The 27,607-nt window shown below is 35.0% G+C and overlaps 1 protein-coding gene across 2 annotated transcripts in view; it reads left to right on the top strand.

Moving 5' to 3' along the window:
- LOC133526001 (fasciclin-2-like) overlaps positions 1 to 27,607 on the top strand; it is a 63,140-nt gene that overhangs the window by 16,759 nt on the left and 18,774 nt on the right. Inside the window, exons 2-3 of one of the 2 annotated variants that reach the window (XM_061862463.1) lie at positions 25,962 to 26,109; positions 27,296 to 27,465. In XM_061862463.1, coding sequence (XP_061718447.1) covers positions 25,962 to 26,109; positions 27,296 to 27,465 — 318 coding nt within the window. Of the gene's footprint in view, positions 1 to 25,961; positions 26,110 to 27,295; positions 27,466 to 27,607 lie in introns of those variants that run through there. The other variant, XM_061862464.1, reaches the window with a different exon arrangement.

Here is a 27,607-nt window from a genome sequence, read left to right as displayed (position 1 = left end):
AATGGCAAAGTTCAAACAAAACCTTAAGAGTCCCCGGCAAGCTTGGCCGAATTTCACTTTCCCATATTTTTCCCGTACAAAGTTTCGTTCTTATTTTAAAACTGTGTTAGATTGTAATGAATTAATAAAACTTCCACATATAATGACATGAGGTTCATCTTGTCCTGTAATACGTTTATAAAACAAACGAAATAGAGCAAAAACAAATTTTGTATGAAAAACTTAAATTCGCTGTATTTTTTTAACTATGGTACCTGAAGCTACATAAACTAATTACACGACGAGAAATACCTTATCCTATTGTAAGTACAAAGTATCGAAGCAATCCAGATAATCGTTTTTCAATGAGAGTGTAACTACATTTGTATCGAGAACCGAGCTTGCTAGGGACCCCTAAGTTAAATTTAGTTCGATTGAAAAAAAACACAGAAACATGTCTTGTTTTTATTTATTTTCAGATTTATATCGTTGTACAGTCAGCATCAAAAGTATCGCAAATAACGCTTCATAAGTATCTACCATTCTGTAATAGCTTAACAAAAAGTGATGTGTTTAATATAGAACAACTAAGACTCTAAAACTCTAAATGATATACTTTTGAACGCGAATTTTAGAAATTGATTTATTTTTAGAAAAATTATCCGGTATATCAGATACTTTTGGCGCGTTGTTTCATCCGCTACTTTTGATGCTGACTGTCCCTGCCTACTATTATATTATTGCTTTTTATACCTACTTATGCATGTATGTATTTTGGATAGGTACTTATGGGTAAATAGTTTTAGCCTAAACGAACTGACCTAACGGTACAGCCAGCCAGCTGTTTCGGTGGCCATATAGGTATTTTTTTTTTCATTTCTCTTGCTCGGAAAGTGGGTCCCAATTCTGAGGATTAGTTGTCAAGTGAGCCCCAGGCTTCCATTAGCCGTGACAAAATGCCGGGACAACGCGAGGAAGATGAGATGATGATGCTCTGAAAGTTGGTTGTTGTTCTAAAAAGGATGCAGAAAATGATTGGTTTCTGCTATAGAGCACTGTACATTCCTTCTTTTTTTACAATAAGCAATTAAAATTTTGGTTTGAAATGGATTTGTGGTAAAAATGGCATTCAGATAATTAACTCCCCATTCCATAAATAACGATATTTTTACCTAAATTGGTAATTGAAGAAATCAGAATCAAGAAATACTACTGAAGTTTATACTTAGCCGTGTTTTTATAATGCACATGTATTTTACTTTCCTCGTATTCGAAATGAATGAAGAGTTCTTAACTCGGGTGACAGGTACCATTTAAGTCTCGGACTATTGGCTAAATATCGGTGCCTTTCATCCCTTGGTTGATAATCTACTATTTATCTCCCTATCATTAAATGACAGAGCAATAATCTAAGAAACCAAACAATTGCATGACTGGTAAAGAAGAAACAAGAGGCCGATTCCGACACGCACCATATAATATCAATCTCACATCCATAGTGTGTCACCATCACACACTCGTAACATCGCGCTAAGCGCGCGCGACTATAATGTTGAAATAAAAGTAGCATTATATTTTAAGCGTCTGAATTCAGCCTGAGACCTAATAGGTCGTAATTGGTCGAGTGAGCCGCGCACGCGAGCCGCCGCCGTAACGACAATATTTATGTCACTCCAATAAGGCGTCTGCGCATGCCGCATGCCATAGATTAGAGACACTTGAAGAAGATATCTTAGACCTTAAAAATAAATGTGGTTTTCATCACACTTGCTCGAAAAAGATCTTTTTTTATGCAGGTGTACTAAAGGACAAAGGCCTGTATGTTCCTGTGGTAGTTATAGACATAGATTGTGATATTTTTTTCCAAAAAAGACAAAAAAGAAGCATAATGGCAGAATTTTAAGGTTGAATGCCAAGGCGTGTCATTTAAAAACAAAAGAAGTTTGCCTTACAGGCCTAGGTGTGTAAGGCTGTATGAAATTCCTTTACATATCATCTTCACTCATCGCACATGATATGTGGTATTTCCGAACCTAATTTGAAGTAAGTCATGTCAACATTTCATTACAAGTTTGAGAAAAAATAAGTCAAACTCAAACTCATACCAGTCATACCTACTCAAACTCATACCAGTCATACCTACTCAAACTCATACCAGTCATACCTACTCAAACTAAATTGCAGTATTCTAATAAATCGGATTCTATAATGCTTTTATGTTATAATTATAATTAAGTACCCAAATTTTACTACCGGTGACTTGAATAGGCTCAAAGTCTAAGTTTAACGAGGATTACATAAATAGAACGAGTGGTCTTAAACAATTGGACTCCAAAGATTCGGGTGTAAGTAGTTTTAGCCAAGATTAAAAGACAACTTAGGGCCATATTGCCCTGATTTAAAACAAATAGTGTAGGTCAAATGATCTGACCGTGACGGCAAATCATGCGGGACTGCAAGTTGAGAGATCCAAATTATTTATGATGAGAAAGTATTGAGGAAGATTGAACGGGTTGTAATCTTGTGATACATGACGGAGCATAATAGACGCCTCGTGTGCTGTACGTACTCTGAACTATTATTACTAACAGTGACTGCCCAGTGGCAAACCTTGTAACGTTGTAATAAGGATCACAATTGGTCAGTCAACTGACACAGTCGACTGATAGTACTTACTACTTACTTTACTATTCATAATAATGTAAGATTCATGACAGTGGTGAAATCTAGAAGCCTAAGCCACGTGACTTTTCGATTGCATTTGATATCACGATACATTTTTACTTTTCGATTGGTCCCTGAATACAATTAGTTCTTTTTAAATTTAAGGTGTAAATTATAACTATTATGTATTTATTTTAACGAGAGGATAATCTTTACAATTTTGTAACAATTAGGTTGCTAATTTTACTATAACAGTTCCAAATTAACTAAATTGTAACACTTCGCTTGTTCGAAAATGGAGTCGGAAAAAATTACTAATCAGCCTTCGTATTTTCTCTTTCTAAAACAGCGTACCCATGTAACCACAATATAAATCTAAATAGCTCCTTCAAGTATCCATTCTCAAACTGAAACATTGTTGTTTATTCACATCTATTCCGACCTCCGGGAAAGTAATACTGGCCGGGGATGTTTTCCATGTGCTAATTCCACCGCTGGGGAGAAATAACATTAAATCCTGGACCGAGTTCCCGATGCTTTCCTGTTAACGAACCGGTAAGTTAGGGGGATTGCATTTCCGATCAATTTTGTCTAACAATAAAGTGAAATATTTTTAGCTCTTTTCTAAGGGTGGTTTCTAACAGTAGAAATAGTAGATGTAGGCAGTAATCCTTTTCAGACGTATATTCTCGGAAAAACGCACGTATTTGTCAGACTCAGTACTTTTTGTACTGACAATTCTTGAGCAATTTATTGCGATGATGTGGTCCGCGATAATTATTAAATATTATACAAGATTTGACCCAGATCCGCTTTTGAATTTGGAACTTTGTTTCTATATCGTTAAAACTCGAATTGAATTTGTACTTGTTGAGGACAAGAAAAAGTCAGAACAGTTAAAGTGTCTTTGCTATTAGTTCTTGCACATTAGTGCACTTGCGTCGAAGTGGGTAAATAAGAGCGAGACACTACGTAATTGGTTGGGATTGAATTGAATGGCACTACTACTGTCGCCACTGAAGCGTTAATTGCACTCAATATTAGAGATGTAGCGGCTATTCAATATGTCTATTGTGACAACTAATTTCTCACACACGTTAAGTGCTACATTGAGTAATTTGAGTCTTTGAATTTACTTATTTACTGGCGCTTCTGTCTTTTTGCATGTTTAGTATTGTAATTTTTTTGTTTCGAGCCAATATAAATATTATTAAATGTTGTGTCAATGGTTGGATAATGGACGAGAAAAAAAAAATTCACTTCACGCTATATTTATAAGATATCTGGACCCAGGTACGTCCTTAAACTACGTCCAAAAGAGAGGTATGGGCATTGTGAATGTCATCTCGCTTTGTGTGGTAGGGCACAGCACAGCGGATGTTATTCCAGATCTAGAGCAGAGCCCAACTGGGGAAGTACCTCCACCTTACAGAAAACCGCAGCCAAATAACACTAGACCCTACTCATAGTGTTGTGTTCCTGCCGGTGAGTAAGGTTGCCAGAGCTCAACGAGGGGGAGGGGGGTTTAGGGTCGACAACGCGCATGTAACTCCTCTGGAGTTGCAGGCGTACATAGGCTACGGAAACAGCTTACCATCAGGCGGGTCGTATGCTTGTTTGCCACCAACGTAGTATAAAAAAAAAAATATCGCTAAACTTATTTTATGATATCCAGTCCCCATTAAAAATATTGCCTGATATCACACAGGCAAAGCCACAAGTACAACTAGAGTTATCAAAATAAAATGGAGTTACACAAACTGTAAAACGACTCATAATAATAAAGCCACTTGTTTTTTTCTCACAACGCAACAGTCAAAACGACCTGTTATATCACTATGACATAAAGCCATTTCGTCCTGGCCCCATTATGAACTAATATGTTGTATTTAGTTGGCAAGCCAAATTATATTGGCGATATTAAACACGAGATGCGCTGAATGGATATGACCTTGGGTTCTATTTAATTTGTAGGAACAGGCACAGGACAATTTTCTTAATTCCTAAAGTGAATTTTGGTATTAAGTGTTTTTTTATCATAGTTTATTTACTAGGGTCCGCCCGCGACGAGGTCGTTAATAAAAATTGCTTCTCAGGCCGATTTGAAGGTGTACCTGACATCAAACCGATATTTAAATAATATTGGAATCATATTAGTTAGCTGTCATTCGCGCGTACATTTCGCTCTGACTTGTCCATACATGTATTAGTGCAAGCGAGATGTCCGCGCGAATGACAGCTAAATAAAATGATTAAAAAATGTAAAAAATAATATGTTCAATGTACGAGTATTAATATTAAAATAAAAAATAATGATTATAAAAAATATATCGGTTTCATGTCAGGTGCAAGTTCAAATTGGCCTGTCTGACTGTCTGTCTGTCTGTGTGTTGTTGTGTCTGGTGTGTTGAAGGCATAGTCAGCATCAATAGTAGTGGGTGAAACAACGCGCCAAAAATATCTGCCACCCTGGAATACTTCTCCAAATAGAGATAAATCTCTACAGTTTGCTGTATGAAGTATCTGTTAGGTACAGTCGAATTGTTCTACATACGGAGACATAGCTCAAAGAAAGAGACACTTTTGACGCGCATTTTGTTCCACTACATTTGATGCTGACTGTACTACATTGCTGCCTCTATTGAACCCCTTTCGGGGATGAATTCCGGGATAGACTCCTGTGAATATCTTAGTGCCACATTTCTTTCATCGAAATCCGTTCAGGATTGCGTGAGGGAGGAACAAACGTCCTAATATACATACTTTTTAAATTTTATTCATATCAGGATTACACACCACAGATAAAAAACAGGTACAAAAAAATATCTGGGGGCGCGGTAGTGCTCCCGCCAAGACGAGTCAAGCAAAGCGCAAGGGTACGACCTATCTTTATCCATACCTTTTACCTTTACCTTTTTTTGTTGTTTTTTTTTTTTTGTTTGGTAAGGTCTATAGGCCTTAGTTACCTGAAAATATTTTTTTTTCTCGAAGCGTCGTCGTTTCAACCTCATAACTTGTGTTAAGATTATATCAGTACCCCTAGTGTAACTTTGATCGACATCATAACGTGACGAACGCGTTTGCGTTAAGTCTCATTTTGTATAGGATTTTGAGGTTCCAAAACGTCCCGCTTGGCGCGCTCTTCCTAAATCCAATACAAAATGAGACTAAACGCAAACGCGTACGTCAAGTTTCAAAATCGAATTTAGTTACACTAGGGGTACAGATATACAAAAGCCCTAACTTCACAAACTCTACACCTTAGTCAAAATATGTACTTGTGACGGCATGTGACAGTAACGAAATGGGCTTGGCCGTTTCGCTACTGTCACATGAGCGTAAGGCGAAAATTGTATTCATATTTTTTACTGCGGTGTAGAGTTTGTGAACGTAAGTACTCGTTCTTATTTTATCGATATCGATTATTATTAAGTTATCCTTGCCCTTTTCAAACGTCGAACCAAATTGCACCCGTCGAAGCGGAGTATGTTAATCAGTGTTAAAAAGGCAACATGGTAAATTGTCGTAATAGCACTAGAAATAGCTGTTACACACGCGCTGATGTCAGGACCTTTAATCTCGTTTATTTTCTTGTATCACTTACGTTTGGTTAAGGACGTTAAGGTTGACGTGAATCACGGTTACATTTAGACTATTTAAGAGTAGGGTTTAAACAGGACGGTGACACAGACGACAAATTGGTTTGATTGCTTCTTTTAATAGTTCTGTGTCGTTTATTTTAATTTTAAATCGTATCATTTACATATTTTGGGAGTGATTTTGGATCGTACTCTTTCTTGGGGTCCGCAACTTAATGAGGTTGGACGAAAAATTTTTGCTGCCGTGGGATCGCTTAGGCGTCTCCGCAACTTTTTACCGCTTGCCACTAAAATTGCGCTGGCGCAATCACTTCTTCTTCCTATTCTAGACTATGCTGACATATCTTATCTCGATCTTACAGAAGAGCAATTAAACAAGCTTGAACGTCTTCAAAATGTGTGCATTCGTTTCATTTTTGGGCTACGGAAATTTGACCATGTCTCCAGCTTTCGGTCACAGCTCAAGTGGTTACCGATACGTTTTCGACGTAATACGCATATCCTTTCTCTTCTCTACAGTACCTTATTTATTCCTAATACTCCTGGTTACCTTAAAAAGCGGTTTAGTTTTCTTTCGTCTGTTAGGTGTTCTCAAAATCTTCTTCTTGCTCCCCCTCGGTCATCTAGTAAGTTCTACATCAAATCCTTCACTTTCCAGTCTGTAAGAATGTGGAATGCTTTGCCCATTGATATAAAACGAGCTCAATCCTTAACCATTTTTAAAAAACGTCTTAAAGAGCATTATTTATCACTTTCTTAGTCTTGGTCATTTTATTCATGTAATTAAATTCTCCTTTATTTTCTCTACCTGGTTGTTACTTCACTCCCTAGAATGCTTAATATTTATTTATGTAGGTTTATGTAGTGTATTATTGTAATTTAAATAATTTGTGTAGTTTATGTAGTGTATGTTTTATTGTTTGTAGTTTATAATTTAAAATTAACATATTATAAGTATACTTGTTTTATTGTTGTTTTGCACTGCCCAATAGCCTATTTCTTGCCACCGGTTCGCTATCTGAAGGTTGTCTGGAAGAGATCGCTTTATAGCGATAAGTCCGCCTGTTGTTACCTACTAATTTAAGTCCTGTCTTTGTTTGTAATATGAGTATTTCTTTAGTAGTGCACAATAAAGAATTTTATTATTATTATTTTTTTTTTTTTTTTAAATTGGAATTACTTATACTTTGACTTAGCGAATACGAAATGCATCTGAAACCGTAGGTGTAATACTCACACATTTTTATTTATTTATCTACAATGAAATATTTTCCATACTTAATAATTAACAGGTATTAAATTTTATGAAGTATTAGAGTAAAATAAATAAATATCAGTAGACAATCATACTAAAATCGACCTACTCCCATTACTACGAGACTACTACGTGGCTACTATAGGACTAGTATTACTATGGGGTTTACTAGCAAAGCAATAAGCTTGTGTTGTGGGTACTGGACGACGATAAACATAATCCCTTTTTATAAATACTTATAAACATTCTTACATTGAAAGAAAAAACCTATCTATAACTCAACAAATATTTGTGATAAATACACAATTGAATGCAGCACTTAGCAGGATTTAGGAGTGTAGGAGCCAAAACTAAACGATAACGATAATGACATATACTCACCGTGACAAATACTGTGAATCAAAAATGAAATTTCGTATTAAATAAAACATAAAATATCAGTAAAACCCCCGACCGGTACAGAACGATTACGCCATTCAATGTTTATTTATATCTCACAATAATAGGTACGTGTCACACACATCAATATTTACCTTCAACAGTGCACTATTGAGCACCACAATTAGTTTTTTTTGAGGAAATTACGTAAGCTTGTCATTGAATCAATAAACAATATTGGATTGGTCTAATAGAAGAATCTGGTTTGGTAAAAGTGCAGACTTTTCAGTTTCTACTTGACGCTTAGTTATAATAGTTACTTAAGATAGAAGTGCGGAAAGTAGGAAATTCGCAACGAGTGGTGATAAATTAAAACATGACCGAAGGGAGTTGGGTATTACAATAATTATTACACTTGTATCGTACAATGTTTTTAAATTCATATTGCCCTTTAAATTTTCGTCATAGGCACGTAAAGTACTAATTACCGCACAAGTGCGGTAAAATAACTATAAAAACACAAGTTGAACTGTCTAGGTGCCTCACTGTTATTTGGTCATCATCAATTATGATCATCTTTTTGCCACCAACGCTTATATAATAAGGAAGTATATATAGGTATGTATAGGTAGGCAGGGATAGGAAGGCTAATATCTGAGTGGAAGGGAATGCTTGAAAATATGCACGACAGATATTCGTAGATGTAAGTTAGTTTTTAATTAATAAATAAGTAGTTTTTAAGTAATAAATCTACGTAACGCTTTGGCGTAAGCTGTAATGTTATAATTATAATAACTTGATTCAATAAATAAATGAATATATATAAAATGTTTACAAATCATAATTTGTATATGAACCGTTTTTTTAGGTTTGGTTAAATGTAACCGTACTCCGAATTTTAAACATACGATAAACTACGTGATATTACAAAATTGTGAAGCTTGACATATTTAAGAGTCCACAGCACGCTCGGCCGAATTTCACCTTCCCACACAAACGGAACAAATGAGAACGTAACTTCATTTTAAAACTACGTGTTGGATTGTAATAAAAATTTTCACATACAATGGCATAAGGTATATTTATGCCTGTAATTAGTTTTAATAGCTCCAGCACATAAAAAACCGAAATAGAGCAAAAACAAGCTTTGTATGAAAGACTTTAATTCGCTGTTTTTTTAACTATGGTTTTTAACTAATTACGAGTACCTACAGACATAGATATACTTTATCCTATTGTAACAAAGTTTCAAAGTAATATAGCTAGTCGTTTTAAAATGAGAACGCGCGTTTGTATGGAGAACGGAGCTTGCTGCGGTCTCTTAAGTATATATTTCAAGAAGTTTCTTACTTTCTGCTAAAAAACATTAGCTAAATCCATTTTATCTGATAATTAAATAAATAAATATTATAGGGACATTCTTACACAAATTGACTAATTGTAAGTCCCACGGTAAACGACAACAACACATACCTAATTATAATATAAAAAAAAAACATCCATGAGTCAGGAATAACTGTGCTCGTCACACAAATAAATGCCCTTACCGGGATTTGCCTCTACATTATAATTTGCATCGAAAATGTAAGTGTTGTTTCCAAGAACCCATTTACAAATATCCACAAACATTGCTCGTAGAATTTTAGGTAATAATAGTTAAGCACATACATAGCATTTATAAAATATAACAGTATATTTTGGGTGTACATACTTTTATTTAGTGCACAGACGTAATGACTCAAACATCTAACCGCTACTCAACACAATACGAATGACACCGTGACCCATTTCAACCTTCGAGGAAAACACGATTGTCTATTTGAGATAATCTTACAATATTTGTAACGCAGAATACAAATTTATATGGTAACATTTCTCTTCTTCCTTGATAAAAGTTTTAAGGCAACCAAAATACAAATCTTAGTTATTTGTTTATTTATTTTATACATGTACAGTCAAGATACATGGTGTTAAATATAATTTCTAACAAAGAAAGGGTAGATGGTCTCTATGGGTGGACCGCAGGGATCAATATTGAGGCCGTTCCTGTTCCTTATGCATGTATGTAGTTAATTGGGTCTAAATAAGTATTGTGGGAATGTTTGCTACTTAAACTTTATGATGTATGTATGAAACTCGTAGCTCAGAAAGAGCGTGCGACTTGCAATCCGTAGGTCGCGGGTTCAAACCCCGGCTCGTACCAATAAGTTTTTCAGAATTTATGTACGAAATCATTTACCCGTCGCTTTTCGGTAAAGGAAAACATCGTGATGAAACCGGACTAATCCCAATAAGACAGTTTCCCCTCTGGGTTGGATCAGTCAGGAAGGTCAGATGGCAGTCGCTTTCGTAAAAACGAATGCCTACGCCAATTCTAGGGATTAGTCACCAAGCGGACCCCAGGCTCCCATGAGCCGTGGTCAAAATGCTGAGACAACGCGAGGAAGATGATGATGACTTGTAGCTCATTATTATTGTAAATCTGCTTCCAGCCGACTCGCAACTTCGGGCTCTACATGTCTCTGAAATTCAAAGTCTATTTGACAATTTTGTTGGAACCTGCTAATTTATAGGGACAATCGCCAATTACTAGAAACTATGCTGATATTACTTACTGCTTTATATGTATTTAATACGAGCAGTAGAGTAAATTTACATTTTATACGCAAGGGGACTAATTACTAGATGTTTTTCTACAACAGCACGACACAAAAGTCACATTTTCGTGATTGTGAATCTGTTCATAGAAACTGAATTAAATTTTAAATACATCTTGCATAACCCATAACCGGTTTAAAAAGTTTCCTTATACATAAATAAGGCAAGCAATGACCCGTCTATGCAACAGAAGCTCATCTGCATACAAACCGTTAACAGCGTTTAAAGTCATTTAAAGTATGACACGCGGTCAACAATACATTCGCTTAAAGGGGCCCACTGGGCCTGTCAGTTAGAACAAAAAGTTGACAATCCCGAACAACTGTCGAATTAAGGTGTTTGTTTTATAAAAACTATGATTTTTTTAAGCGAAACCTATAAACCTAACAGAAGCTAGAATATATTATGCAGAAGCGATCGACATCAAAATCAGATTTGTTAAGATTTAGTTAATGGAAACCGTTTTCTCCCGAAATGGAAATCTCATCAAACATGTACGTAAGTTCGATTAGGATCGTCAAGCTTTTCTTCCCTCTTAACATGTTCTATACGGCTACCAAGATTTGGCTTTTGACATTTACGTTAGCGACAGCGTGAATTCGATCGCATTCCCTCTCTATCCCACCGATACATCAGTGCGAGTGAGACAGACTACGATTGAGTTTACATAGTCGCTAATGTAAACGTCAACTGTCAACACATGGTACGGCTACTGGTAATCAAAAAGTCAGTCTATTACTTTAACGACTTTTCTTTACTTGCCCGATTTACAGGCTTTTTAAGCTGTAGAAAGATAAATTGGCAGCGATTTTGACAGCCCAGACAGATAGGGCAAGTGTTATTTTAAACGTCAAACTTCTATGAAATTCTGACATTTACTGAACACTTGCACAGGTGGGCTATCAAAATCGCTGCCAACTTAGCTTGGTCTGACTCTAGCCTGTTTCGTGATTTTTACCCGAATACTTCTGATTTTAGCAGGCTAAGTTTGTGTAAATTAAAAAAAAAAATTGATGTGTGTTTTTCTCATGTTATTTATAAAAGTATTTAGTTTTTATTTTAACTATTAGGATTTTCAATATTTTTTTAATGTAGATCTCTAAGTTTTAAATATAATATATGTTAGAATAAAATATTATCACTGAGAGATATTTATACAGAAATACACAGACATTATATACACTATACAGTCTTTAATTCAAGTCATGAAAGTTCTGAGAAAATATGTAATTTTCTTGACATTATTCCAATGTCTTTTCATACATTGCAGATAACTACCATAACAATGTCAGACACGTCCTAAACACAAAACGACCAACAATACTAACAATAGTATTAACACTCAATACATTATTCAACTTGTGGTATTTGTGCGAAATGTGACTCATAATATCGTGACACATGCTTCAGGAAATACAAGAATTCCGGAATTATCTGTAATGTATACGTGACTGATGATTTTTTGTTTTCTTGTGTATTGAAATTGGGTAGATAGGTAACATACCACGCGTATTTGGCTTAAAATAAAAACAAAGAGAACGAATTTACTTACTGTGAACTTTCCCTATTTTCCGTCTTGAAAAATTCCAACATTATGTATGTATTTCGTTTTTTAGGCTCATAATCTTTTTATTACGTTTTCAATTAACAAATTATTAGAGTAAAATGTAAATAATGGTACAATACAAACTTAAACTAATTAAAAACTAAAAATCTATGTCTTAAGAGGGCCCCTGGGTCACAGGTCACAGTGCCAAAGATATTGCAGCATTTCCTCGCAGAATCGCAACGCTTATTTGAGCGAGGAAGCTGTCAAATCAGTGGCGGATTAACCGAACAGCAGAAAAAGCATATGCTAAGGGCCCCGCGCCGAAGGGGGGCCCCGCGCTCCGAACCTGACCATGTGATTTCGGCACGCGGAACCGGCCAAGTTCAAGTAGAACTCGCACACCGCGGATCCTTTACTACCACATTTTATTTACAATGTATTTTTTTCGTAAGTCAGTAACAATATTGATCAATTATTATTATTTGTAATTATCCTGTCTATTTTTCTTTATGACGATACCAAATTTAAAAAAATTTTAGACTTCCGCAAAGACCAAGAGCAGAGTTTAGCATAAAACCGAAGGTGCAGAGTGTCTCAAAACTTTTATGCATGGCTTAGCTGCAGGAAACAGCAGAGCTCGGAAACGAACAAAAGAATATACTGTGTTTAAAAACATATTAGTGAAAAGCAAGGAAGGATGATTTATTCATTAATTATTATTTCAAATAACAAATTGCACCTATACAGCTAATGCCTAATGATGATCAGCTTTGAACCCATAGGAGGCCAAAGGACGCGCTCCTCTACGGCTGGCCGGGCGCCCAAAATATGCAGAGTTGCTGCAAAGCCGTGATACATATGATCTAATTGTCAAAATGTTATAAAAAGAAAACAGCGGGGCCCCTGCACAGGGCTTTGCATTCGCATAGGCCGGATGTAAAGCCCTACATAGGGCCCGATACCCAAAGCATCCCAGCAAGTCGCACTTTCGAGCAAGAAATAAGGCCGAGCAGCAGGCGAGCCGAGATCACATTAGTTCAATTCCAAACTCTGTTCTCCTACAATTCAGCCTTTGCATGGTGGCGCGCCGCGATAGAACGCTCCGGGCCTCCGCCCTTATACGGAGCTCGGCCTACGGCCTCGTTCACACTCTGGCATTGGTTTCTATCTAGGCTCCGCTTTCCTGCAGCTTGGCCTTCAGCTTCGCACGGGAATGCTACGAAATCGGGTGGTCCGCATATTTAGCTCGTGGGGCTCAGCCTTCGGCCTTGTTTTTTGGCTCACTTAGCCATTAGTTCCCACTTCTGAGGTCAGACTCACTTTTCACCTATTTTTATAAGCTTTTATTAAACTTAATAATATTGATGTTGTTAAACAGTATCCCTACATGCTTTTATTTAACTTTCAATACTCGTAAGTTCTTTTCAAAATCTGCAAACCATCTGCAAACTATTATTTTGACCATTTGTCAAAATTTGGCAAAATGATGAAGACCGAAGGATACCTATATAAAAGAAAGGAACTGTGATAAAATAACACAACTTCATTAACATTAGGCTCTTTTAAAATGGCTGATTAAAATAATGAAAAATAAATAAATCGGAATTCCTTCAAATTAATAAATAAGGAAAATACTCCGGATTTTAAATGACGTCATATACCTATAGTTCGTGTCATCCACGAAGACGCGCCCCGCTCTTCTTCCTAATCGCTTATAGTTCAAATCTGCAACTTTTTGGCAATGTAGTATTTTCGCTATAGGTTTCATTGAAAGTATTTATTAAGCTTTTGTTTCACGATTTTTTCAAGTTTTTTGGGCCCATGGTTCAAAAGAGGGCGAATATTTCAGTAAATAATAACTTTGTTAAGAAACAGGTTTTTGAAGACCTTTATTCGTTTTGAAAGACCTTATCCAACCATACGCTACTACAGGGTCAAAGCAAAAAAAAATTAAAGAAAACACATTTTGTAATACACTGCATAACATGTTAAAACTAATCGAGAACGAGTGGAAAAAAATTAAGACATTGTAAAAATGTTGTGATGGTAATGAATCCTCGGGCGGGGTGCGAATCCGACTCGCACTTAATCTTTTTTTTTTAAACCAGGGGGGCCCCGCGTGCTATTGTGCTAAGGGCCCCGCGCCTTCTTAATCCGCCCCTGTGTCAAATCTTTTGTCCCCAGCAATATCGACCAGCCGTTTGGCCAAATCCGTAAAGAAGCTCCCAGGTCCCACCAAGCGATGTTGAATCTAATAAGCTATATAATGTTGGAATTTTAGGAAGCTTAACTATTTTACAAACTTTAATATCCAAAAACAGAGAAATAAACAAACATAATAAAACTTACTAAGAACTCGCAAACGCGTACGTCACGTTTGGAAATCGAATTTATTTACACTAGGGGTACTGATGTATATTCACGGCAGCTATGCCCTACGTTTGACTTTTTTCGATTTTTTTTATTATTGTAGAAATTAGGGGCGAAAAACTAATTTCATACACATTCTTAAACGAGCCTAACTCTTATAATAATAAAAATATCAAATAAATCAAACGTAGGGGTATAGCTGTGGTAAATATACAACCAATTGTGTCAAAATATTTTCAGTAATGTTAATATCTAGATATTAACATTACAGAGGAAAATGAGGACTACGCTTTTTCATACAAAAAAAAAGCGATTTCGCACAGGTGCTCCACTTTCGTCTTAAGGCTGCCGTGTAAACATTATCTTTTTGATACCTTAACTTTACGATGTCTACAGGAAAGACGGGAACGAGATAAGCATACTATAAAATGTGTATGAGCCGCTTAGGCTCCAAGGCCTCCACCCTCCAAGCTATCGATGCTAATAATTGCTGTTCCACTAACCGCGCATTATGATGGTGACAAATACTATTATAATCGATAAATGGTAATGTGACGATGCATTTACACTAAATATGCCTGTTAATAGCCCAACCACGTTAATTTTCCTTTAAATTATGCAAAAATAGTCTTACCACCAACGGCATATAAACTACGACATTTCATAATGTAAGTTTGTTGGCACGCGCTTCATAACATGCTTTAACTCGCCTATTAACCCATATATGTCCAGGAAACTGTTATTAAACTTTGATGACTGCTATGAAATCAAAGTACTGAGGGTAGTTTTATGGTTTCTTAAAAATTAGGTCACAATGAAACATCAAATTAACGATCGCGACCGTAATTAAAATTCGTCTGTCGTGAGTCATATTGATATTAAAGTAAGTACGTTTTCTCACGTTTCTTCAAAGCTTTTGACTTTTGAGTAAGTATTACGGGGTGGCCCAAGAATATTTTAGAAAACGTTTAATTTAGCTAATTGGTATTAAATTTAATGACATGTTGTAAAAGACATGGCAAAAGTAAGAAAAATATTCCTAAAAAAACTTTGTCAACGTATTATTGGGCCACCACGGCTTTATAAATAAATAATAAATAAAAATTGTTTATTTCGGACCATAATCCATATAAAAATTGGTTAGTAGCTTCTTAAAAATGTATGTTAGTCTTATGAATAAATATATATACCTTTACCACGACTGCTTTATCAGTGTCAAACTGACGTATTCCATAAAGTCTGCATAACTTACTTTCCATACATCTCGCTCGCACTAACATGCCAGTATGAGCGAGATGCATAGAAAGTAAGTTACGCACACGCTAGCCAATAGGTATGTAAGTATCAAACTCGTGTTAAGGTAGATTTTTGTGTGGGTGCGATGCAAACGTGATAGCGCTCACCCGAACAAAGATGCCTGCCGGCCTCGCCAACGTGAAAATCGCTATCGCTTCGACAACGAATCGTTTTGTGTCTCTTTCACTCTTCGTGTGTAAATGGTTATATAGGATGTTTATTTAGTCATCTGCAATAATTTACGGGGTGAATATATAGGTCATACTGAGCAACTTTTATTATGGGAACAACCTCAAAATCGCGAAAACAAATTGGCTGTTTCATAGATGTTGGCTGTCTGACATTTTCTATGGGTGAGTATTTGTTTTTCCGCGATTTCGGGGTTGGTCTCATAGTCAAAGTTACTCAATATGACCATTATATTCACCCAGTAAATTATTGCAGGTGACTAAATAAACATGTATAACCATTTACACACTATAACTACATCGAAGGCATAGGTATGCTAACAGAGTAGATTGATTAAATGTCACTCTGATATCCAATACTGACGTACGGTCAGCAAGTTAGATCCATCTGATTGTCTTAAGGCTTCCCGCTGTTCGATTAGGGATAAAAACAACTTTCATTGGCTTACGATGTCAGCGGGTGAAAAAAGAAATTTGAGAGAGGATAGATGAGTAAATAACAAGGTACCTAATGTTTTTGTTTTCATGATAAAGCTATCACTCTTCCATATTAGTGTGACAGAAACAGTTGCATTTCGTTCGCTATATAACGTAAACATTTGGCATCTTGGCTACGCACCCAGCTTATATATGAAAGCGAGCTGCGAGCAGAAGTTGCTACGATTTAGAAATAAGTATCATATTTTAAAATTTCAAGCGGTTGCCATGTGTCGCCATTTTAATCCGTAGGTACACGGCGGGAAGAAGTTGATAGCCTGAAATATAAAATCGAAGAAAATTGAACTTAGAATTACATAAGGTAATAGGAAATAATGGGAACAAGGGTTCGCCTAGTACCGTTAATATTACCTATGTAAAATTAAACACTCACTGAATTTTTGAATGTTGCCTGTTGTGTTTCTGACAATATCGTTTACTATAGGAAGTATTACTGCAATGTTCTGCCGTCAGAGAGCAGCGCTATCACGTCACATAAATCATAGAATAACTTAAACATACATACTATCGTCTAGAACCCATTGTACAAGCTTTGCTTCGTTTGCAATTAGTTCGATCTATGTAAGTTTGTTCCCAAATATTTATTTATTTTTTATTTTTTTCTGTATAACGATATTTCTGATCACAACTTTTTTTATATTTGTAAATGCCAATTGCCAATAAATAAAAAGTTAGATTAGGAGACTATTCAAATATGTTTAAATCGCTATTTAGTTTTACCGACTAATTTTACCGACCCATTAGAAACCCATCTCGTATATAATGGTTCGCAATGATATTATTATGAAATAATATTGCAACTCATCTAATAATCTTCACCTTCATGACTAACCACAATCATCTGTATTATGCCAACGGTACCCAGTTGCAATGACATTATGTATGAATCTATGTCTTTGAATCAAACTCAATACAATACTACTCACACTCATTACTAGTCATTACAATATTACTCATTAAGAATATAGTAAGTTTAATGGATGTATAAAGCAAAGAGTTTTTGATACATACGTAGTAGAACAGGTCGGACCAAAGTCTAAGCAAATTTGTGCCTTAAATACGAGTATGACAGCTAAATCAACTGTCGCTTGCGGTATTTCCGGACCGATGCGACCTTCAAACCTTCAAGAAAAGAGCGTACTCCCATCTTAAAGGCCGGCAACGCAATTACCAATTTTAGTATACAGACCACTGAAAATTCATCAGTAACTAATTATTTTATAACGGTAGATCTAAATATTTGCAATTTGCGGAAAGTTTAAAAAAAATTGGAAAATTCCTCAGAAATTCCATAGAAAGGTATGGAATCTTTCATTCTGGAAACAGCAAATTTCGATCCCCATACAATATGAAAAGTCTCCGAAATTTGTCTGTTCATATGTTCGCGATAAACTCAAAAACTACTGAACGGATTTTCATACGTTTTTCATCAATGGAGTGATTTTTAAGAAAGGTTTAGGTATATAATTTGTTAACTCGCGCGAAGCCGGGGCCGGTCGCTAGTATTCGAATATGACAAAACCTGAACTTATATTACTAAACTTTAGACTATCATTACTAGAACTCGTCTGATTACGATCTACCGCATGCCAAGTCTAGACCAACTTTAATAAGATCCGGACAACTTTTTAAATCTTGTTCTTCAAAGGAAATCAATAACCCAAACTTCGAACATTGCTAACGTTTGACAGAAACTTGAACTACCTATGTTGGCAAGAAACGTTGAAAGTTTGTTTAAATCTAGACGAGGGTCAAAATAATTCTTGAATAAGTTGGCATACGTATTTTATTGATGGCGTTTACATATTTGAGTTATCGAACGAGCGAACGAAGCGAAGTGAAGTTCTTGCATTTAACTTGGAACACACCGCTGGCTAGAGGGACAGTTTGATGGCCAATAACTTAAGTAAATTGGTTTTAAATCAAATAAAATAAAAATTATTATTAAAACGTATAGTTGAGGGAAGTATATTCTAGTCATTAAATTATGAGCAGGCTTTATCAAGGGATTATAGAGCTAGAAGAGCCTAGAAGGCAAAAAAACTATTTGTGAGGGGTCTTGCTATTCTGGTCATCTTATTTGCACGAAAGTATGGTCGACTTTAGTATCAAATGAAAGTGCTGGATTTGCACGTTTATATTATTTTTTTATTTACAATTATATTTCGTCACTTCATTTTTCAGATATAATTTTATATTAACCATGTAGTTTCCCTATTGTACAGATAGCATCGCACATACTTAAGAGTAACTATTTTGATTAAAACTGTGAAAAACAACTTCCGCCCACTTCCGGTTACTGGTTACCTGCGTGCGGCGACCGCTGCGCTCTTCATTCTTTATTTGTGTGTGGTAGCGTCCACACCTCGGTCTAGTTGCCGAACACTTCGGCACAAGACCACATTTTTTACAACGATCTTCGTTGCCTATGCCTACTATGGTGTTAGCTGTGAGATTTCATTGAATTCGTTGTGCAATATACATATATTTGTTTTTAAAATCGTTGTGCAATCCTTCAACTTGAAGGACATACATACATCCTGGAGGTTAGTCGAGAACTAACACGATGGAAAAAATCATCCTGGAGGTTGGTCGTGAACCAACACGAAGGAAAGTCTGTTCGTATTTCGAACACCGATTTCGCCCGGGGGTTGGTCGTGAACCAACACGAAGGTATAAGATCGGATAATGCACAACGAAACAAAGGCATAAAAAATCATCCTGGGGGTTGGTCGTGAACCAACACGAAGGAAAGTCTGTTCGTATTTCGAACACCGATTTCGCCCGGCGCGGCGATTGGTCGTGAACCAAAAGATCGGATAATGCACAACGCACAACGAAACAAAGGGCCTAGACATTTATATTGGTGCATTTTTCATAATACCCATATATTTTGTGGGAAATTTATTGCCTTAAAAATGGAAATAACGAGCCGAGGGAGGCTTTCTTTTTATTTGGTTTTAGATGGCCCAACAATTAAAATATATCCAAATTCTCCTGCCACACCTAACCCATAGTACGGTATTAAATGAAAAAAGAAGTATGAATCCCCGCCCATAGGTTGAATGTAAATCAACAAGCGACTTACAAATGTTGTATTTAACACAATAGTACATTGTTTTTATACTACACTACCCACATAAATATAATATTAATACATTGGGTAGGTATAACTTGTCTCTAAAAGTGGGAATTGCTACGTGTACCTATATCACGTCACAGTATTATTTAAAGTATATTCTTTCTGACGTACAATATTTAAACTCTTATATGTTATAAAAGACGTGTAGTGAATTTGAAAGCAATTTCTAAACTTAAATCTTGATAAAATATCTTGTTAATATGTATAGTGGTGCCCTGAGAGTGCATACATTTTGGTGTCGATTTTTAAATGATTATGATGTGCAGAAACATTCATAAATCGAACTATAAAAATATGGCTACGTACGTCAATAATGTTATGGGCGATAAAACTTGAACAACTTTGGTTTACTCCTATATTAAATCGCATAAAAAAAAAAAAAAAAAAGAGTCAACCAAATGAATACTTATATAAAAATATACCTATTTATAATATCAGCTGTAAGAATCTTTATTTCTCAGAATAAGATATAACAAAACTTGATAATAAATGACTATTTGTCATGGTCGCTCATAGGCGATGCCAGTAAGTACTTATTATCTGTTTGAAAATTAGATTTCTTCTTAAAGTTATATTGGATAATTAATTCAATTGAATCATTAAATTATAATAAGTACACTTACTTCAATTGAATTAGAGGAAGACGAGTTTTTTCATCACAATTTGCAAGAACAGTGTCAAGCACCACTAGAGTACCATCCATCTGAGTTAATCAGAAAGCGGTTTTCTCTTCATTTTGGCGAGTTGCACTTATTAATAAATTTTGTTCGCATCTCTCACAGATATTGAGTGTTTATTTTTATGATTGTAAATAATCGGTAACTAGGTAAATACCTATTCATATATTCATTTAATTGTATTAAAACAACAAGACGACTACCCTCTGATTATCCTTTAAAGGATTACCCCTCAGATTACTACTTAAATAACTAAGTTATTAAATAGGTAATAGAAATCGTACAAAATTAATAAATTAATGTATGGTTCAACTCTCATGTGTCGGTCGCGGTACTCTTTCAGCCATCATTAATGCGATGGTACTATGCAATACGTTCACAAGACTTAAAAAAAAAAAAAAACTCAAAACGGTTATGCAATACGTTTTTGCTAAGTTTAAAATATATGTACATATACATTTAGTATTATAATTAATATAGTCATTCATAAAATTAAGACCGAATCACTAAATATAATATTTGTTTTCTAAACTCACAATACAACCACAGTAGCAATACAGCAAATACATTTTCTATTTTATTATGTCAGTTCTATAAGTGTATTTTTTTATACATTATAAAAATATACAACATTACGTCTCAGTCTTTCGTTACCGACAGAGCGAATATTTGGATAAAATAAAAATAGAGGGCATTTGAGATTTGATGCTTAATACCTGAAATACTGTGGATTGTTATTGTTATCGTGGTTGATTGCTGTGCTGGTTTAGTTTGCGCTGAGAGAATAGCAGCTACAGCACCGATATTTGTGCAAATATGGTCAAACGTGTCATGATGTCATTAATATTAAAAAAAAAAAAAAAATTAGTTCATCTTATTTATGTTTATTCTAGGGAATGCTAACCGGTTAACCGGTTAACCGGTTACCCGGTAATTTGACCAATATTACAGTCGGTAAAATACCGGTAATTTCCAGCCGTAACCGGGAATTTACCGAACGTTGTATAGGCAAATAAAAATGTAACAACCTGTTGAATTAGCCCATCTATGTCTTCGTACTTACAAAAAAAAAACAATTACTACGGTTTACGATTACGAAGAGACACTTAAAATACTTACTTTTATCTTATGATCTCGTCGGAGTAGGAACTAGGAAGCAATGTTTTGTGACAAATGAGTGGTCGCTAATCCCTCGCCCTTTCCCTTCTCGCCACCCCTACCCGATCCGCCTTACTATGTTCAGTGTCCTTTGTTTTAGTCTGTAGTGTCAGACAAGTGTGGAATGCGAAAAAACATTTTCTACCGCTGGTTACTTGTGTTCAAGATATCGTTCACGAATGTCTAAGCAACGTTCTATATTTTATATATAATTAACAGAATGATCTGATGATGATATGTTCCGGATTCCAACTCCTATCTTAAGAGCCCGGTAACGATTTTAGAGCAAAAATTTTAAATTGAAAGATTTAGTCGTTGGAATTGTACACCTTTTGTTACGTAATATCTAAATAACAAGTATTAGTTTCTATTAGCACGTTTTTTCATCTTGCCTTTTAATAATGACGTCGCAAGCGTGCGTCCCCGGTAATAGGTAACGAGAAGGGATAGTTTTTAAAAATTCATATAAATTATGGTAGTAAATTATACAAAATGATGTATAAGAACAGTTTCAGCAAATGTTGTAGATTGTTTAAGTATCAAAATTACGTTGAAATTAAGTCAATTTTCAGAGAAATTGTCACTTGTTTTGAAGTAATTTCTGGAGAAAATTGATTTCGTCTAACTTTCATTTACACTACTTCAAATTTATAGTAACAAAAATGTAGTTTATTGAAGTTGACGTACAGGATATGTGTAATACAAAATTACCATTTTTAGCAGTCCAAACTTAACGAAATTTACAAATAAGATCGACAAAATCACTGCTTTTCGCGCGTTTACCTAAACGTCCATCAGAAAAAAAATCATTACTAATTAAGTGAGTCAGTAAAAAAAAAAAAAATTATAATGAAAGATAACAAGACGTGCTAATACAAACCAGTACTTGTTATTTTTAATAGTTAACAAAAGGTGTACAATTTCATGCGCTTAATCTATCAATTTGACATTTATGCGACTAAAATCGATAACGGCCTCTTAAAGTGCAATTTTAAAGTAACTAGTGTTAAAATGATATGAAACTAATCTTGCTGTTAATTTTTTTTTTCTTATATTTACTAGATTTTAATGAATGTTGATTAAGGTTTTAGTTACTTTAATAACAATATTATATTGATAGATGTGTAAATGCAAACGTGTATGACATTTAAATGACGACTGTCACTTTTTTGTTACCCTTTGATTACTGCGATTTTTAAAGAATTAAAAAAGTTTAATGTTGCTTATTTAATGTACAAGTTCATTTCGCTTTGAAATGATACATGTTTGATTTTTTATTTAATATGATTAGTAAATATATCTTGTTTAATGTTTATAGTTTATTTTCATTATTTTATTTTGTCGATGTTTCTATAACGTGCTGTTGATTACTTTTAAAGGTTACTGACGAAAATAAGGACACATTCAATAATAATGCAAAATCAATGTTTTTTATATCATAAACGTATAACCGGTAATTTACCGGTTAACCGGTTAGTGGGACCTCGCGTCGGTAAATTACCGGTAATGAAAAACGCCCGGTTATTGCATTCCCTAGTTTATTCAAATGAAAAGACTTACTGGTCATGTTTGTTGTACGCTGACTTTACCTACTCAGGTGCAACTGGTTATTATTAACTTAGCACCGTAATACGAGTAGCTCGAATATACATAAGGTATATAAAATTAATTTATAAATATATTCTGATGTCATTAATGGGCCTCGGCCCTTGCCCTATTTATTGTATGCAATATGAGCGCAATAATAAACATTTGAATTTGGGTAAATTCTAATCTTATATAAGAAACAACTTCGAAAGTTGAGTAGTAGTTATAGTAGCCTTATAAATTTATTTTTTCATAACTTAACCGAAAGCATATGGAATTATGCACGTTCATATATTTCTTATATTTCAAGAACATGATGGATTTTTACATATGATAATATCCAAAGTATATTTCTTCTTGAATAGATCAGAGATTTTAACGAATTTCAATGACGTTAGACACGTTTTGGAGAAAAGTAAAATAAAAAACTATTCTTTTTATGTTAAAAATCTTAAAACGCGCTAGGCCGCGTAAGTCTTTGTAGGCCGTTGTGTCACTATTCGTTCAGCAAGAGCTGCTGTAAGCCAACATGCGTGTGCATGAGCCTAATAACTGAATTTTCTCATTGTCGCCAGCTGCTCAGTGAACACAGCGTATCCCACCCTGTCTGGAGGTAACGCTGGGTTGTATCGTTAACATAAATTAGGTCTTATTTTAGTTATTACTCTTAGACAAGTCTAAAGTTGATATCAATAGTAGTACCGCCTGTCTTCTTTAATTCCGTATCGCGGACAAGGACCGCTAGTGAACTTTCATACATTCATAAAAGGACGTTTTATGAATTAATTCTACTTTTTGTAATCGAATTAAACTGAATGTAAAGTAGACCACAAAGTGTATAGAATCTTAGTGAATTATGGTTCAGTGTGAACAACAAATTGAAACGTGATTATTAGGCTTTGTTTTGATATCCTAATAGGCGTATTACAATATATATATATCATGTGTACATACCTAATATGTACTTTTTATTTTGAACCTACATACCTAAACTTTCTTTATGCTTTTAAACAAGGCTTTATAACTCAATTGGCATAGTATACTTGTGTATAGTACACATGTTATGTCCTGAACTTGGTCTGCAGTCTACGCAGGTGGGCTACTCTGCGCAGGTGGGATACAGCGATAATAACTTCAATTACTTGATGGCTTAAAACACAACCCGTTAGACAGTTGTTCGCTAAAGCATTGATTTAATTTTGGTTCAATTTAATTTACCATACTTCTGGATTTCTTTAGCAGTCAATTAAAATAGTATCATGTGTTTTCATGGAAAAGGATCATCAGATCGTTTTCTTTTATTACAGAATTGGTTAAAGTTAAACGATTGCAGAAATACGGTTTTAAATCATATAACTCAAAATATGGTACATTTGGGACACTAACTTAATACAACTTATCAAAATAAATCCCTAGAAATTGAAAATAAATAAATTCAGATCAAAATAAATCCCTAGCACCTGAAAATAAATAAATTCTAGCCATTAACTTACATAATCTAATAATTTGAAATATTAAACTATAATAATTATTTATAAGTTTTTAATTGTTTTTCCACCCATTTGTGTTTATTATAATAACTGTTTAAATATCACCTTGATTTTGAAACGTGAACTATAATATAAATATCTCATACCAAGGATACTAACTGCAAATACAGTAGATCAGATTTAAAAAAAAAAAAATACAAAATATTTCGGTTTATCACCATGGTTAACATTAACAAATAAATCTCACCCGAATGACTTATTTTACTTCGGACTAAGATAGATATATGTTTTTAGTGTCTCACTATGATGTTTTTTAATAATATATTTCTAATGTTAGTACGGTGTATACGTAACGTAAAATAAAAATCCTGCGGTCATTGGCATGGCATATAAATTGAGAAGTTTTTTTTTTTCTCTATGTGGTGTGTGGAGTTAGAAGGAACGTCTTAACTTAAACTAGACACTCAGACAGCCAAAGCTTTTGTCTTATTTCAACCAAAACTTATATCTCTAAACATCTACATGGTTAATATAAAATTATATCTGAAAAATGAAGTGACGAAATATAATTGATGATCAAACGAACTTCTTGAAGTGAAGTTCGATCGATATTATATGAGTCACTTCATTTGAAGATATAATATAAGGTCCCACCCACCCTAGAACCCTGATATAAGTTTTGGTTCTTGCCTTCTCTAAAAATAATGAAGAGCGCAGCGGTCGCCGCACGCAGGTAACCAGTAACCGGAAGTGGGCGGAAGTTGTTTTTCACAGTTTTAATCAAAATAGTTACTCTTAAGTATGTGCGATGCTATCTGTACAATAGGGAAACTACATGGTTAATATAAAATTATATCTTCAAATGAAGTGACTCATATAATATCGATCGAACTTCACTTCAAGAAGTTCGTTTGATCATCAATTTTTAAATAATTAGAATGATAAAAATGGAATTAAATAAATATAATATACGTATTTGACTTTTGATAAGAAAAATTACGGCTTACTGTAGATACAGTTTATTTTATTTTCTATGATGACTTAAATCTATCAGTTTAGAGTAGAATATATCTTTTTGGTGAATCAGAAAGAGGTGGCGGCAAATTGTCAAAGAGAAGCTGTTCCCTAGTGATGAGGAAACCGATGCAAGGAGGAGTAGTGAACAAGGGTACAAGTCTCGGGCAGCGCAGGTGTAAGAGGGTGTAAGTTTCACGTTACACTTATGCCTTTTTATACCTAAGCTGCGCGAGACTTGTACCCTTTTTCACTATGGCAGATATATCCTCTAGCCGCCGAAGCCACCCAGAGCGGAGAGTCTAAAAAAAGGTCTCCTATTCCATTCTATTTTGAATCTTATCTTTGCTTTGACAGTTGACAGTTTTAAAGTTTAGGCGGCTAGAAAACATTATGGAATTGTGTTTTTTATGATGTAATTTAACCATTGTCTATAATTCTGAAACATTTATTTTTCAGCCTGTACGGCGTGTTTTATCGGCAGCGAATATGAAAAGTACACAGGCACGACGGGCTCCACTTATGTTAAGAACTGTGAATGCAAAGAAGTCGGGTACTCGGTGAAGCATCTGACGTGGTTGGATCCGGACGGCAACGCAATCAATGGGTAAGGGTGCCCTTTCCATCGTATTGACCATATCGGTTGTAGGTATTTTCAAATGAGTCAGTCTGCGCGGTCACTGTTTCCGTGGTGCTATGCAAAAAAAAAACGAGATTTTCTTTTTTTCAATTAACTTCTTAAAGAAGAGAAGAGAAGAATATAATACCGGAATATTTTCAGGTAGAGAAGTCCTCCTAACCTAAGAAGATTTTCAGGAATGTATTTCGAAATCTTGTACCTAAATATGTTACCTATGTATTTATTATGTCCCACTACTGGCTAGAGGCATCTTCTCAGAAAGGGCCATAATTCTTTTTTTAGAAGTAATAAGTAAGAGCATATTTATCGAATAATTTATACCGTAAAAATAAATAATCATGCTGACTTACTTTTGACCGCGGACTATAGTATGTACGGTAACCATAATCATAATATATTTATGTCGGGAATCGTGGGCGTGTAATACTAGAGACAGCACATCAGAACCTTCAATAGTGGATGACGAGGGCTTTCAATGAAACACGCTGTCCAACTCACAGTCTTTCCTGGACAAGACTAATTACAAATCACAGCACACGTTACATTTCTTATCGTAAGCAAGCCAGTGGGTTTGAACCAGAAAATGCCAGCGACGTCATCTTCTCCCGTTCTCGTCTGGAGATTGGTTGACACCATAACTTCAATTGTTCTCGATTTCAATTGTTTTAACAGCGCACTCTATGAGGCCTTGGCGGAACTGCGTTGAACGCCACTCAGATGTAACGTAACACCCTAGCTTGCTCTATTTATCAAATATGGCGTGATGAAACACCTCTTAAAGGCGATAGATGGCACGATTCAGTCGTTCTCCGACATATATATTACATAAGTATAGTCATACCTACGTGGCTAACGAAATGCTCATAACATACAATCTTAAGACGACAATAGAATTGTATATTCTATTGTCGTGGTCCTAAAATTGCACCAGCTATACAGGCAGGTATTTAAACCTGTACAGTCACCATCAATAGTAACGGATAAACACAGCTTAACAAAAAGAGATGTGTATCTTTTAAAACGTGAAATGTACGAATAATTTTCTGTTTGTAAAAGTTTTCGAGGATTTCAGATACTTTTGGCGCGTTCTTTCATCCGCTACTATTGATGCTGATTGTAGTAAATTAATTAGATAAATGATTGTTTCTCTAAGACCAGATTCGAGCAATCCAAATGTATACACGGAGATTCAAGAGCACAACGGCACGGGTATATTGAGCCTCGTGGTGAGGAGCATCAGCAAGTCCATGGCAGGCAACTACACATGCCAGACGAACTTCGAAGGAAACACGTATAGCCAGACTTATAATATTGAAGCATATGGTACGTATTATTCATTTAATCGTAAGGCGTTATAGTCAAACGCGCAAAATATAAATAAAGCAATATTATGAGACAATTTTACATAAAACGAACAATAAGGCTTGTGTTGTGAGTACTAACGATATATCAAAGGGAATAAATA

Source organism: Cydia pomonella, chromosome 15 (assembly GCF_033807575.1).
Source record: "Cydia pomonella isolate Wapato2018A chromosome 15, ilCydPomo1, whole genome shotgun sequence".
NCBI classification, from domain to species: Eukaryota; Metazoa; Arthropoda; class Insecta; order Lepidoptera; family Tortricidae; genus Cydia; species Cydia pomonella.
This window is presented reverse-complemented; position numbering and strand designations above follow the sequence as displayed.